Source organism: Lepidochelys kempii, chromosome 4 (assembly GCF_965140265.1).
Source record: "Lepidochelys kempii isolate rLepKem1 chromosome 4, rLepKem1.hap2, whole genome shotgun sequence".
Classification (NCBI taxonomy): domain Eukaryota; kingdom Metazoa; phylum Chordata; order Testudines; family Cheloniidae; genus Lepidochelys; species Lepidochelys kempii.
In genome coordinates, this window is record NC_133259.1 from 83,800,375 (window position 1) to 83,816,533 (window position 16,159).

Consider the following 16,159-nt stretch of genomic DNA (forward strand, 5'->3'; position numbering starts at 1 on the left):
TGGTCACATATAAAGGACTCTGAGTTTCCAATCACTCTAACTGTTGAATGACATGGCGGCATATTATATATGATGACTCAAAGTGAGCGCTTGTACGAGCTAGAGCAGTGGTTCTCAAACTATGGGGCAAGCCTCCCAAGGGAGGCACGAGCAGTGTGCTTTTTTTTTTTTTGAAGAGCTCTGGCTATCAGCCCTGGGTGGCTAGGGCTCGTGCAGAAGAGCCATAAATACCTAGGAAGTGGGAATGAAGGGGACAGCCAGAGCCCAGCCAGGCCAGGGCTGACAGCTGGAGTCCTGCCACCCAAGCACGGTCTCTCCTTCCCACCCAACCCCACTGTCTCACTGTGAGGCAGCCCAGACTTGGGCTCTCCTTCCCTCCTCCTTCAATCATAGAATCATAGAATATCAGGGTTGGAAGGGACCTCAGGACGTCATCTAGTCCAACCCCCTGCTTAAAACAGGACCAATCCCCAATTTTTGCCCCAGATCCCTAAATGGCCCCCTGAAGGATTGAACTTATAACCCTGGGTTTAGCAGGCCAATGCTCAAACCACTGAGCTATCCCTCCCCCGCAAATCCCTCACCAGGAGACAGTCTGAGCTGAGCTGAGACTCCTTCCCCCACTCCCCAATCCCTCATCTGGAGGCAGTGGGGCTCCGGTTGTAAGCCCCAGGGTGTCAGCAGCAGCACAGAAGGAAGGGTGACAATGGGGCTCAACCCTTCCTTCTGTGCTGCTCCTGGCACAGCGCTGCCTTCAGAGCTGAGTGCCCAGCCAGCAGCTGCTGCTCTCTGCTCTGCCTTCAGAGCTGGGCAGCGGGATATGTACTTGGAGGGGGTGGCGTAAATAACTACAGATACAAAGAAGGGGAGCCCAATCAAGTAAGTCTGAGAACCACTGAGCTACAGCAATTTTGTTGAAGTCAGTAGAGTTGTACTGTGATGTTGCACTCCACATGTTTAATGGAAATATGTTTATAAGTGTGAATATGATGTAACTGGAATATGCTTCATGAAAAGGTCTCTTGTAAGGTATCATTACAAAGCTTATAATCTACTGAGTGTGTTCATCCTCTTTGTATGAATGTATCATTCTTGTATCTGAAGCTAGAAATATGAAGTATTACTCTAACATTCTATTGTAATTATGCAAAGTGTGGGCCATTAATGGTGGTTTAGAATCTTGATGGCTCCCATTGACCAGGAAAATTGGTTGTAAATGGCTCTGTTTACTTGTAAGTCTTCCTATGTGGGGCGGGGACCCAGAGAGACAAAAGATTCCCGCCTTGTGCCAAAGCTATAAAAGGGGGTGGAACAGAACAAAGGGGGCTGCCAGTCATGAGAAATCCCCTAGTTACCACCTGAGTTGGCACTAACAAGAACTGTACTGGGGAAAGACATGGGCCCAGACTAAGAAGGAGTCTAGTCTGTGAAAGAAGCTTATTGGAACATCTCTGAGGGTGAGATTTACCTGTATTCAGTTTCTTAAATGTATTAGGCTTAGACTTGCATGTTTTGTTTTATTTTGCTTGGTAACTTACTTTGTTCTGTTGGTTATTACTTGAAACCACTTAAATCCTACTTTTTATACTTAATAAAATCACTTTTGTTTATTAATTAACCCAGAGTAAGTGATTAATACCTGGGGGAGCAAACAAGCTGTGCATATCTCTCTATCGGTGTTATAGAGGGCGGACAATTTATGAGTTTACCCTGTATAAGCTTTATATAGAGTAAAACAGATTTATTTGGGGTTTGGATCCCATTGGGAGCTTGGTGTCTGGGTGCTGGAGATAGGTGACTTGCTGAGCAGTTTTTGGTTAAAGTCAGCAGCTTTGAGGGCATGGACCAGACCTGGGTCTGTGTTGCAGCAGACTAGGATGTCTGGCTCAACATGGCAGGGTTCTGGAGTCCCAAGCTGGCAGTGGAAAACAGGCTCAGAGGTAATTCCAGCACATCAGGTGACAGCCTCAAGGGAGTCTCTGTAATCAAACCCGTCACATGTACCCACTTACATTAGGGCTGAATTTGGTCTGTCTTGTGTAAAAGTGAGACTGTGCCTTTTAACATGTCTATCAACTATGCACACACTCAAGGCATATATGTGCTTTTATTCACAAAACACATTTATGATGTTGAAATACAATATTATTCTGGTAACTGGCAGCTTCATTGTTGTGATAATGATCTAAGCAGGTTTTAAACATGGAAGGCTAATTTTTCAGTCATTCTCTAATCTAGTTTATACACGCAAACCTTAAAGGCTGCTTTTTAAAATTGGACTCATAATGATTTTAAGTTAACAGGAAAAAATTACAAAGCTGAGGCTGGCTATCTCTGATTTCAATTATGTTTTGTATCAGGTGTAAATAAATTACATTTTTCAAGCTATGATTACTACATAAAAGTGATAGAAGCAACAAATCATTAATGGTGTGAATTACTGAAAAATACATGAATCAGAGAGTACAAAAATATTTAGGATTTTTTATTTGATTAATCAGATTTTCGGCATCCATAGTAAAAAATAATTTAAAAATATAATCTTGGCTAAACTACCAAAAATTCTAGCAACTTCTTATAAAGGCATTTTTGTTACTTGATCAGCATATGTGTATAAGACTATTTGAATATCCTCTTGCTGGATATATAATACTGTACTTTCTTGGGACACAATTTAAAATGTGGTTTTTACCGACTTTAGAATCAAGTCTATTACATGTTTTCTATTTATTCTGGACATTCCACAAACCAAAAAAAAAAAAAAGCCATGAATCGTGTAAACAAATTAATTCATAACAGATGGAGTGAAAGTAAATTTTGGCATGTACAGAGCTACAATTTCATGGTTGTACAATCTTTGACCCTTCTGTGTTTTTACATGACAGCTGAAGTTGATTTGAAACTTTCCAGGCTAAGAGTCAGCCACATATGAAAAGATGAAGCTCCACTTCTTATAAATGGCGCTTAACACTTGCATTATAGCTTATCAGGAAGAAAAAAAAAAAACAACCTCTTAACAACTCAGCATACCACACAAATTCTTGTCTGTTTGCAGACTCTTTTGAGTTTGAGTGACAAAGGGCTGACTTTATGAACACATTATCTTGGATGTACTGATTTTACAAGCTCTTGAAATTGTGCCAGATAAAAGACTGCAGCAGCACAGCTAAAAAGGCTCATAACATGAAGAAAGACCCTCCACTTTCTTTGACTGAAATAATTTCTTTTAAACATCGATGTAAGAAAGTAGGTGGCTTTTTAAAGTTCTATTGCCCTTGAAGTTGACTGTCAATTCACAGCATGGACTGACTGATGTCACCATGCACATGGGAAGTTTAAAGTTTTACGAGGTCTAGCATAGAAGTAAGCAACAGCGATATAATTTTTATAATTGTTTTTAAGAAATTAGCTGAGAGATTAGTGAGTAATTCATGGTGTTTGATGACTTTTCCCTCACGTATGGTTGCAAGTTGTCCAAGAGCAACTTATTCATAGACTTGGGTGGCCAGGTCATTAGCTGGGTAAACTGGCATAGCCCCACTGAAGTCAATGGAGTTTAGCCAATTTACAATAGTTGAGAGTCTAGGTCTGGATCCTCAAAGATATTTAGGGGCCTAACTCCCATCCAAGGGAATTAGGCACCTACATGCCTTTGAGGCTCTGGGCCCTAATCTTATCTCAAGATAAGAAGGGATCATTATGTTCTTTTTTCCTCTGGTGCTTATATGTCTCCCATTTCCATAGTATCTAAGCACCTCACAATACTGGGCGTAAATATCCTCATGGCACCCCTGTGATGATAGTCATCTAGCCCGACCTCCTGCATAATACAGATGATTGAATTTCACCCAGTAAATTCTACATTGAGCCCCATAACTTGCAGTGGAACCACAGTATATCTTTTAGAAAGACATACAATTTTAATTTAAAGACTTCAAGTGATGGCGGCTCCCTTGGTAAACTGTTTTAATGATTAATTACTCTGAATTAAAAATTGTGTGCATTATTTCCAGTCTGAAGTTTTCTAGCTACAGCTTTGAGCCATCGGATCTTTTTATGCTTTCTTTCGGCTGCTAGGTAAAAAAGTCCTTCTAATAATAGATGTCTTCTTTCTGTGTAGATTCTTGTAGATCATGATTTTCTCAACTTTATCTGCTATTTAAAATGACTTGCAGAATATCTTCTCTCAATGATTCATTATCTAGGTCATTCGTGAGCATTTTGTTGTAGGTATTTAACATTTGCAATGCAAAATTAGAGCTGTGTTGTTTAGTTTTAATTGAACCTATGGCTTACATAGTATGATTTCTCTTCCCTGAGTGGATAAGTATTATTCTTAAAATTAGATTGCCAGTGCAAAAACTCACTTTCAAAATTGTCCAAAATTGCTTTCCTTGAATATTCCTTAATATTTCTTATAAAGTTCACTCTTTCCAGAAGCATGCCTACCAGTACACTCATTTGCTGGGCTGTTCTTGGAAAACCAACACAAGTGAAGTGCCAACAGTCAAAACAAATTCAATTTTTTTGTTTGAACAAACATACATGGAAAATGTATCTCTGTCCAGCTCTAAATTAGCCCATAGTAGTATGACTATGTCCCAACAAAGTCCGAAGGCTCATGTGCCTATAAGATGTCACTAAAACAATAATAAATGTTCCCTGTGTTTGTCCATCATAGTTAGAATGTCCTTGTCCATCATAGTCAACCACAATTCTCTGCCTCTAGCCCCTTTGGCTCTCTACATTACTTTTTTTGTGTGTTTTTGCAGACATTCCTTTCTTTCCCAGCTCTACAATGTATTATCTATTACACAGTTCTAAATTAATCTTACATGCTTGTGTGTTTCTGAAGCCTAACAAATTTAGGCCCTGATTCAGGAAAGCACTTAGGCATGCGCTTAATGTTAAGCATGTGCTGAAGTGCTATCCTGATGAGGAATGCTTTCCTGGATCAGGGCCATAGAAAGACCATAGATCTTTCTTCCTTTCTTATTTAATTAATTTATTTTTCAATTTGTGTATTATGCACTATATTATAGTCTTCTCTCTCCTGTGTTCCAATTTAGTTACAGTCTTGATCACTGCAACTCCTCAGTAACATTCCTGCCCGCTGACTCATAGCAGACCTAAGTCTCAACTCTACAGAATTTAATAGCAAAAACAATCTCGCTCACAGAAAGGCTGTGGAATTCTTTGCATCAGCGAGGAAGATTTAACAATTGTAAGTTATGTCTGGAGAGTAAAGGTAAAGATGGTAGGTGGGTTTGAGGGTGTAAGCAGGGATTTGGGGTGTTTTCTACAATGCTGAGTAAAAATGGACATGTTTTTGAACTAATAACATATTGTTTTAATGATCCCTAATGATGTGACTGTGTTAAGGGTGGATATAGATGTTTTGCTAAAACATTTAGTTATGTTATTCAATAAACTCTAAACTAAGATCTGTAGTCCTAAATATATTTTAATACATTAATGTATGAACTATGGCAAGACTGTTTTTAGGCCTTAAAATGGGTTAAAATCATTGACAGCGTTGCAGAAAAAGTGGGTGCATTTCTGTAGATGATATTACCCAATGTAAAACAGTGCAGTGCTTGAATAATGAGGTAATGAATACTTGTTCATGAGAATGGTTTAGCTTTTAATAATTCTTAAGAATGCAAGGAGAAAAATATTTCCCTGCAGGTCATATACTGACCAATTTACATTTTCAGCAGGAGATTTCACTTCACTGCAAAGGTTCTTGCCTATTATTATTATTATTTTATTTTATTTATTTAGCGCCATTGATGTTCTTGGCATTGTACAAATACAGATGACACAGTGCAAACTCCACACAGCTTGCAATCTACAGAATTCAGGCAGGCAAAACCAAAACCAAATCACACATCGAGAGTCCAATATTTTAGCAGTGTAGTGTTTTTTGATGGTATTGATATCTATTTGGTGGATTACCATTGAAGAACATTGAAGGATAAGTGATTTTCGGAGGAATTTGAACAGAGGGGAAGTCTGACTAGAGCATAAATAGTGGGAGGAAATTCCATGCATAAGGATGGCATGGAAGAAGAAAGTTTAAATACATCTACCTGGCTTTTTTTTCTTCAGTGAAATAATTTAAAATCTCTCAGAGAGCCATGCACATCCCCTCCCCGCTATAATATCTTATCTACTATATGGGTACCACTGTCCTTTTATGGATGGAATGTCAGAACATCTCATAAGCCTTAATACTGCTTTACCTAAAGATGATTCTCCTTTGGATCAAGTGGTAGTATTTTGTGTCTTCAGATGAGAAGAACTTTCTTTAGGTTTTTATCTTCACCTATGGCCTTTCATGGTGTGTGGAAAACTGATGACAGCAAATCTGTAAGATCTGTTATCCACCTTGAAGGTTTTTCAGGGGAAGAGCTCCTATGTGTACAATTTCTGTTTCCTTTACGGGTAAATGTTGGTGTTAGAGGGAAAGTCATCTTTATAATTATTCAGCACATATTATCTCTTTGGAGTCACTAAAGTCAGTAACAGAAAAATGTTCACTAAAATCATGTGACTGATTTCAGCTGTGTTGTGACTATTTATTTACTCGTATGGCAGCTTTATTGGAATGAATAGGCTTGCTTGCTGCTTTAATATGTGAATGTTTGTTTATTTATAATCATTGACATAGTGTAGGGAGAGACTTTCTTAATTAATTTTTTTACCTTTGAAGGAGATTTCTGCTTAAGTTGTAAGTAACTATGTAAAATGAATGTAACTGTTTAAATAGGCAAAGAGATTAGCATGAGGATGTAGACTGTCATGATGTCTGTCTGGAGTGGCTCATGACTGTGAGTGCCTACCTCAGGGCAGACTGTCAAAATAGGGGGACACCCCAGACTAGTGGTATATTCTATAATTAGATTTCACTAAGCCAGTGACTAATGTGAACTCCTGGATCACTGTAACAATCTTACCATGGAGTCAGAAATAGTCCCCACAGACTCTCCAGTCTATCTTGCAGTCCATTTTCTCTCTGATTGTTATGTTTCTCTGAATAAATAAATAATACTTTGTTTTGAAGAAGGTGTCTGCCACTTGTATTTTCAGACAGATCACTGCTCCTGAAGGGAAGTTTCAGACAGGTGCCAAACTTGGTTGAGCTAGCTAAGGAAACAAAGTTGGTAAACCAGGGTACTGGAACCTGGAGACCCAATCTAAAAGTAGGCTGAATCACAGGATTCCAACCTGAGAGACAGAGAGGTCAAAGGTTCAGCTAATCCTGAACCATGACTTTTTGTTAATAAAAATCAGTGGGAGTACAGGGTCCTGCTGCAAGTTATATTGGAAGGGAGGTCTAATTAGGTGCAATGGGAGGAGTTGTACTATACATCAAGTGCCCAGTTCTGCAACCTGCAACCTCACAAGTGGTCCCATTTACCTTACAAGTATTTGAAATATGAAGAAATAAATAAAATATAGGGAAGCTAAGCCAAAGAGGTGAATTTATACCAGATATCATCATAGGCACCGACTTCTTCTGGCACCAGTGAGTGCTCTATCGCCCTCTGTCCCCACCCCAACCCCACCCCGGCCCCGCCCCCTCCTGCCCCAACTCCGCCCCCTCCCTGCCCCTATTTGACTCCTTCCCCAAATCCCCGCCCCGGCCCCACCTCTTCCCCGCCTCCTCCCCTGAGCGTACCATGTTCCCGCTCCCCCCGCTCCCTCCCAGAGCTTGCTACAGCTGTTTGGCAGTGGCAAGCACTGGGAGGGAGGGAGGAGTGGAGACGTGGCACACTCAGGGGAGGAGGAGGTGTGGCTGTGGGGGCGGGGTGGGGAGCTTGGCTGCCGGTAGGTTCACCCACTAATTTTTCCCCATGGGTGCTCCAGCCCTGGAGCACCCACAGAGTCGGCACCTATGGATATCATATCAGTGAAACTGTCTTTTGGCTGTGCTAGAGCCGATATAGACAAAGTTGTATTCCAGAGAACTTCCAACTCCAATTCTTGTGCACCTCTGCATGAGAGAGACTTCATTTAAAATGAGTGACCTTTTAAATAGAATGGTTACTTCATTTTAATAGAATATACAAACTCAGCTGCACAAATTCTAAACTCCTACACCTGATCTATAGTTTACATGCAATAGATCAAACATACGGTAAGAGGTATAGGCTGACTAAAAGAACTCTGACGAGTAAAGTCTGCTTTTGCATCAACACCTATTTAAGGTGTCAGAGTAACAGCCGTGTTAGTCTGTATTCGCAAAAAGAAAAGGAGGACTTGTGGCACCTTAGAGACTAACCAATTTATTAGAGCATAAGCTTTCGTGAGCTACAGCTCACTTCTTCAGATGCATATCGTGGAAACTGCAGCAGGCTTTATATATACACAGAGAATATGAAACAATACCTATTCCCACCCCACTGTCCTGCTGGTAATAGCTTATCTAAAGTGATTTCCAGCACAAATCCAGGTTTTCTCACCCTCCACCCCCCCACACAAATTCACTCTCCTGCTGGTGATAGCCCATCCAAAGTTTGTGTGTGTATGGGGGTGGGGGGGATGTGAGAACCTGGATTTATGCAGGAAATAGCCCAGCTTAATTGTCATGCACATTGTGTAAAGAGTTATCACTTTGGATGGGCTATCACCAGCTGGAGAGTGAATTTGTGTGGGGGGGTGGAGGGTGAGAAAACCTGGATTTGTGCTGGAAATCACTTTAGATAAGCTATTACCAGCAGGACAGTGGGGTGGGAATAGGTATTGTTTCATATTCTCTGTGTATATATAAAGCCTGCTGCAGTTTCCACGATATGCATCTGAAGAAGTGAGCTGTAGCTCACGAAAGCTTATGCTCTAATAAATTGGTTAGTCTCTAAGGTGCCACAAGTCCTCCTTTTCTATTTAAGGTGTGTTTGCTACTCCCTTTAAACAATGAAGTTACTCTAGTTAGAATGATGTTCAATCCTGGAAGGATTAACACTCCATTCAAGCCCGTCAGATTGGGGAACTCTCTGTGGAACAGTTGGACTGTGACGATTAGTGTGCAGTTGATGAAAATAAATGCCTGCAGTTATGCATACTACATGAACATGAATTATTAAATGAAAGAAATATAATCCTCAAGTCCTAGACAATATATCTTGATCACAACTGTATGCAGAATAAGTAGTATGACCGAGATAGTCAAAGCTAGAAACGAAAGGTTATGTGCAAGTTGCCCAGCTAGCTGATGTACTCTTAGGTCACTCATCTCCCATGACTGAAAGAAAATAATTGTAACAGGTGGCAACAGCTGCTTTCAAGACTATAGTAGCTGCAACAAGAGAATGACTACACAGATATGTGAAAGTGCCTCAGGTTTGTCATGGTTCAAAGTATTTGAAATCCAGATTAAAGTCAGAGTTCAATGACAGGCAGGTTTTGCAAATTCTGCTTTCATTAAAACTGAAATTAATAGGGTTGCACCGGTGTAAATAAGAGCAGAATTTGGTCCTCTGCGTTTAAATTAAATATTCAGATAATATAATGCCTATAATAATATCTGGTCAGCATGGGAAACAATTTAAAGTTATGATTCAGAAAATTTATGACAAATAGTCAAGGCTGAGATTTTCAGATCATACTTTATAAGACACATTTATAAAAAGTTTATAAAGGGCTAGTCAGTGATCAATAGATATTGGAAACCTACTACAGGTATGAGTAGCATTAGAGACTGTCAGCAGCACATTCGTGGTAGGTTTTATAGAACGTTTAAAGCCATGGTTATTTGGCTTGGCTTGTTAGACTCTAACAATTGATTAACCATTATTAAAACATCTATTAATCATTTATTAACCCTTCATAATTTTTTTTAAATGTAACCTTAATATAAAATGTGATTTTTTTTTCAAATCTTCCCTAAGAGAACTGGATGCTCAATTGCCATTAAAACTAATGGGAATTTGGTATCCATATCCCCTAGGTAACTTTAAAAATTTCAGTCCATGGCACATAGCAACACTTACATTAACATTGCCCAGGGTTTTTCATTCTAAAGGGTCATTTTCAGGTTTCTCAAAGTTTTAAATTTTGGGGTGAAGTTTGATACATTTGCTCTCTGTCCCAGAATGACTTCTGTTCTGAACATTTCACCAAAAACAGATGAGCCATTTTCAAGCATAGTAAATTACATGGTGGGAAAAATGCATTTTTTCTACAAAATCAAAAGATCTGCAAAATGAAGGTGATAAAAATGACATTTGGCAGGGCCAGAGCCTCTAGGACATGTGCTTTTCGGAGGTCTTGTGAACATTAGATCTGATTTGGCTGAGTTATAAGAGTTTAAAAAAAGATACATCACATATGCACACTGTTTTTTGTTACACAATATAAAGAACAATCTGCCAGTGTTCCTTTGGCATTGCACATGCATGTGTAAATAAACCGAGTAGAAATTTCCACAAAAGCTATTCTCTATCACACACATACTGAAGTGCTTTGCTAAAATTGAACCTTAATCTCTCTGTATATTAGGCCTTGTCTAACCACAAACTTGCATTGGTTTAATTGAAATTGTTTTTCAAACTAATTTAATTAGTGCAAAAGGCTCTGTGGACACTCTTATTCCAGTTTAAACCAGGCTTATTTTGGTTTAGTTAAAGTCAGTTAGGAATTGGTTTAAGTTAAACTGAAATAAGCTACTCTTAAACTGAAATGAGTGTCTATACAGCAGTTTGCACCAGTTTAACAAAATCAATTAAAAAACCCAATTCAAGTTAAACCAACACAGCTTTCTCATGTAGACAAGCCCTTAGTTCCCCATCTGTAAAGTGAGGACAATAACACTACCCTACCAAACAGGAAGTTGTGAGGCTAATTTTATTAATGTTGAGACACTGAGACACTATGGTCATAAGAGCTTTTCATAGAATCATGGAATCTCAGGGTTGAAAGGGACCTCTGGAAGTCATCTATTCCAATCCCCTGCTCAAAGCAGGACCAATCCCCAATTTCTACCCCAGATCCCTAAACGGTCCCCACAAGGATTGAACTCTCAACCCTGGGTTTAGCAGGCCAATGTTTTTTAATGTAAGGTTTTTTTGAAATATGATATAATAATAATAATAATTGTAATACTTGTAATAATAATAATTAATTGAGTTTATAACTCAAGTAAAGCAGTTTAAAATGTCATATACTGTACAGTACAACATACTCCCAGAAAATTTTTCAAAAGCAGTTTTTGTCTGGGGTTGCCAGTTTTGGTTGGACCTATTCTTGGAGGTTTCATCACCTGACATAATCTTTAAGTAAAGATTAATCTTTAATTCCTGGAGATTCCAGGCTAATCCTGGAGGGTTGGCAACCCTATGTCTTGTCATCAGTGGTATGGAAGCTGAATATCAGTTTCTATTCTACATTATTCTAACAATGATTCTGTGGCAGAGGTCTGATTATGTTCTGTTCTATCCTGCTGACAGGAGAGCTTCATAGAAGACAACTTCTCTAATTCAGACAAAATTCACCTTTCAGTTCTGTCGATGTAATTGAGAGCCAAATTTGTCCTACCTTTTATATTGTCTGTCTTGTCCATATTTTTTCAAGGACCAGTGCAGCCTCAACATTATCCCAAGCCTGCTTCTACCAAAGTCAATGGGAGTGAATGAGGTTTTTGTTTGTTTTTTTTTGTTTTGCATTTTTGCAATTTTGTGATTTCCTAGCCTCTGAATATCTTTGCATGAAAATATATTTTCAGTACTCATTCAAATGAATATTGGTGATCTATTAAAAGTGGTGTGCAAGGGGGGAAATGATTTTGTGCTGTCTTTTTTTTTTTTTTTTTGGCTTGTTCATGATGGGTAAAGAAAGTATGAGTTTCCCTGCCCCCACCAAAATAATTTCCCCCCCACTTATTTTAAATATAGTGAAAATAGTGCCTGGAGGATTTTAAAGGGCTAAATAAAACAGATTTAAATTAATGCAGATTTTATTGTTACTTTCTTTTGCAGTTTCCTGAGAATGAAGATTTTGAAACTGTTTAATTTCATCCTTGCAAATTGCTTAATAACGGCCATTGGTAACTCGGTAAGTTTTACGAATTCCAATCGTATTTATAATGCCCTTGTTTATTTCTAACAGTATAGAAGAGGTCAAGAATAAGTTACATTATTCTTATGTCTAAATTTTCCTCTAGCAATAGGTTAACTTCAAAAAGTTCAGAAGGATTGTCTGGAGAAGCACCCAAAAGTTTGGGCGATATAACAAACATCCAAATCAGTCAGATTTCTTGGACCTGGAAATCTCCTGAGACTGAGCTTTGTGGGAGCAGACTTCTGTGGCAGTAATTCCTGTTGTGGTCAGGCTAGAACTACCACAAGAACAGTCTCTCAAATTCTTATATTCTGGCACTTCCGTTTCTAGTTCTGGTAGAAAGAAGAGTGGAAACAAATGAAAATTAAATCAAATGAAGGGGGAAAGTCTAGGTTTGCTTCATTTCTGTGCAAGTTCACTGACCGCAGTGGAAAAAATCATTACATTAGCATGAAGTCCATTTTCTTTCTTTTAGTTTTTGGTGGGAAGCTTCTGGACTCTGGTTGACTTTGAAGTAAATAAACTGGGAGCACTGTAAAACTAATCCCAGGGTTTTCACCACTTCAAGGATGCATAGCATTTCATCTCATTAAAGTCCTAAAAAAGAGGAAAATACAAATGAAAATTCAGTGAAAGATCCTTTAAGTCCTAAAGGTGTCTTTTACTGCAAGGATGTTAGTTCCTAAAGAGTTACAAAATGAAGAAATAAAGGGTACATGTGCATATTAATAGCATCAACTGGGTTAAATATGGGACAATGTGTCCAAGAATAGATCTGTCAGCAGCCCTTGAATAATTGCTTCTAAATGTATAGAATAAACAATTGTAGTCAGTAAAGCAGACAAAAGAAGCTATGTTCAATCTGGTTTAAATCAGTGGCACTACTATTCACTAGAGACAGAGCCACAACCAAATAACATTTCTCTAATTATTATAGTATCATAATATTTTTGCTTTGATTCATGTGTTGACTAAAGAAAGGAAAAGGAAAAGCAATCTGTTTTTGCCAAGATTCTTGTACTATATGCCTAGGGCCAGAGTCACCATTTTATTACTCTACTTTTACACTGGACTAACTCCAGTGATTTCAGTGGAGTTATCCTGGGTAAAACTGGAGTAACAGGCCCCTAATCTACACATCTGAGAGCCAGGCTGATCCACATTAAAGTTATAGAACTGGTTTCTGATTGTCCCCATGGGAATAGGTCCGGTATTCCAGATATGAGACCCTTATTATTGCTGCTCATCAACAAAGCCTTATAGGTCCTGTTTGGAGTTCAGCGAAAGAGAGACCAAAAACTCGAAGTTAGTACTGTTCATGCATAGCTAGACAGATATTGTTTTATTCTTTTTCTGGTCAGTCAGTTTCTTATTACGGTACTAGCTGTCCAACACCGCTGATAGGCACCTAATATCCACTAACATGGGGATCTTCGAGCTCTTGTATCCAGGGTATTTTTACATAGTGTATTCCAGTTTCTACCATAACTGGCTACACAAGGTGGAAAGCAGTGGAGATTATTCAGGCTCTGTGTTGGTCTTTCACTTTCATGAGCTCTAAATTGCAAATATTTAAAGTAAATAAAAAGAAAACTTCAGTTTAAAATCCAAAGTTTAGAATAACAGCATGTAGAGACTTAAAATATCTTCAAATGATACTGATAAGTAATTTAGACTCAAAATAAGTGATAGACCTCCATTTATTTATGCCCTCCAGATTTGAATTAATCTTTCCCCCCCAAAAGTCTCTTCTGCATTATCAAGATTATATAAAATAAACATTAACTTCCGATTATTGCTAATTTTCTTGGAATCTTGGGGTATGTCTACACTACAAAATTAGGTCGAATTTATAGAAGTTGGTTTTTTAGAAATCGTTTTTATATATTCGAGTGTGTGTGTCCCCACAGAAAATGCTCTAAGTGCATTAAGTGCATTAACTCGGCGGAGTGCTTCCACAGTACCGAGGCAAGCGTCGACTTCCGGAGTGTTGCACTGTGGGTAGCTATCCCACAGTTCCCGCAGTCTCTGCTGCCCATTGGAATTCTGGGTTGAGATCCCAATGCCTGATGGGGCTAAAACATTGTCGCGGGTGGTTCTGGGTACATATTGTCAGGCCCCCGTTCCCTCCCTCCCTCCATGAAAGCAGCAGCAGACAATCGTTTCGCGCCTTTTTTCTTGAGTTACCTGTGCAAATGCCATACCACGGCAAGCATGGAGCCCGCTCAGGTAACTGTCACCGTATGTCTCCTGGGTGCTGGCAGACGTGGTACTGCATTGCTACACAGCAGCAGCAACCCATTGCCTTGTGGCAGCAGTACAGTAGGACTGGTAGCTGTCGTTGTCATGTCCGAGGTGCTCCTGGTCGCCTCTGTGGGGACGAAATTTGGAGTGACTTGACCAGGTCATTCTCTTTAGTCCTGCAGTCAATCCTATTGAACCATCTGATGGTGAGCAGGCAGGTGATACGGATTGCTAGCAGTCCTATTGTATCATCTTCTGCCGGGCAGACAAGAGATGTGGATGGCTTGCAGTCCTTCTGCACCATCTGCTGCCAGCCAAAGATGTAAAAGATAGATGGAGTGGATCAAAACAAAAAAATAGACCAGATTTGTTTTGTACTCATTTCCCAACACCGCCCCACCCCGCTGTCTAGGGGACTCATTCCTCTAGGTCACACTGCAGTCACTCACAGAGAAGATGCAGCGAGGTAAATCTAGCCATGTATCAATCAGAGGCCAGACCAACCTGCTTGTTCCAATAAGAACAATTACTTAGGTGCACCATTTCTTATTGGAACCATCCGTGAAGTCCTGCCTGAAATACTCCTTGATGTAAAGCCACCCCCTTTGTTGATTTTAATTCCCTGTAAGCCAACCCTGTAAGCCATGTCATCAGTCGCCCCTCCCTCGGTCAGAGCAACGGCAGACAATCATTCCGCACCTTTTTTCTGTGCGGACGCCATACCAAGGCAAGCATGGAGGCCGCTCAGCTCACTTTGGCAATTAGGAGCACATTAAACACCACACGCATTATCCAGCAGTATATGCAGCACCAAAACCTGGCAGAGCGATAACGGGTGAGGAGGTGATGTCAGCACGGTCACGTGAGTGATCAGGACATGGACACAGATTTCTCTGAAAGCGTGGGCCCTGCCAATGCATGCATCATGGTGCTAATGAGACAGGTTCATGCGATGGAATGCTGATTCTGGGCTCGGGAAACAAGCAGAGACTGGTGGGACTGCATAGTGTTGCAGGTCTGGGACAATTCCCAGTGGCTGCAAAACTTTCGCATGCGTAAGGGCACTTTCACGGAACTTTGTGACTTGCTTTCCCCTGCCATGAAGCACATGAATACCAAGATGAGAGCAGCCATCACAGTTGAGAAGCGAGTGGCGATAGCCCTGTGGAAGCTTGCAACGCCAAACAGCTACCGGTCAGTCGGGAATCAATTTGGAGTGGGCAACTCTACTGTGGGGGCTGCTGTGATGCAAGTAGCCCATGCAATCGAAGATCTGCTGATATTAAGAGTAGTGACCCTGGGAAATGTGCAAGTCACAGTGGATGGCTTTGCTGCAATGGGATTCCCTAACTGTGGTGGGGCCATAGACGGAACCCATATCCCTATCTTGGCACCGGAGCACCAAGCCGGCGAGTACATAAACCGCAAGGGGTACTTTTCGATAGTGCTGCAAGCTCTGGTGGATCACAAGGGACGTTTCACCAACATCAATGTGGGATGGCCGGGCAAGGTACATGACACTCGCATCTTCAGGAACTCTGGTCTGTTTCAAAAGCTGCAGGAAGGGACTTTATTCCCAGACCAGAAAATAACTGTTGGGGATGTTGAAATGCCTATAGTTATCCTTGGGGACCCAGACTACCCCTTAATGCCATGGCTCATGAAGCCGTACACAGGCAGCCTGGACAGTAGTCAGGAGCTGTTCAACTACAGGCTGAGCAAGTGCAGAATGGTGGTAGAATGTGCATTTGGATGTTTAAAGGTGCGCTGGCGCAGTTTACTGACTCGCTTAGACCTCAGCGAAACCAATATTGCCACTGTTATTACTGCTTGCTGTGTGCTCCACAATATCTGT

The 16,159-nt window shown here is 40.2% G+C and overlaps 1 protein-coding gene across 4 annotated transcripts in view; it reads left to right on the plus strand.

Moving 5' to 3' along the window:
* Positions 1–16,159, plus strand: part of FGL1 (fibrinogen like 1) — a 70,985-nt gene that overhangs the window by 15,127 nt on the left and 39,699 nt on the right. For all 4 annotated transcript variants that reach the window (XM_073341909.1, XM_073341906.1, XM_073341908.1 and 1 more), the window contains exons 2-3: positions 5,070–5,224; positions 11,979–12,054. In XM_073341909.1, coding sequence (XP_073198010.1) covers positions 11,989–12,054 — 66 coding nt within the window. In that variant the 5' untranslated portion in view covers positions 5,070–5,224; positions 11,979–11,988. The remainder of the gene's footprint in view (positions 1–5,069; positions 5,225–11,978; positions 12,055–16,159) is intronic.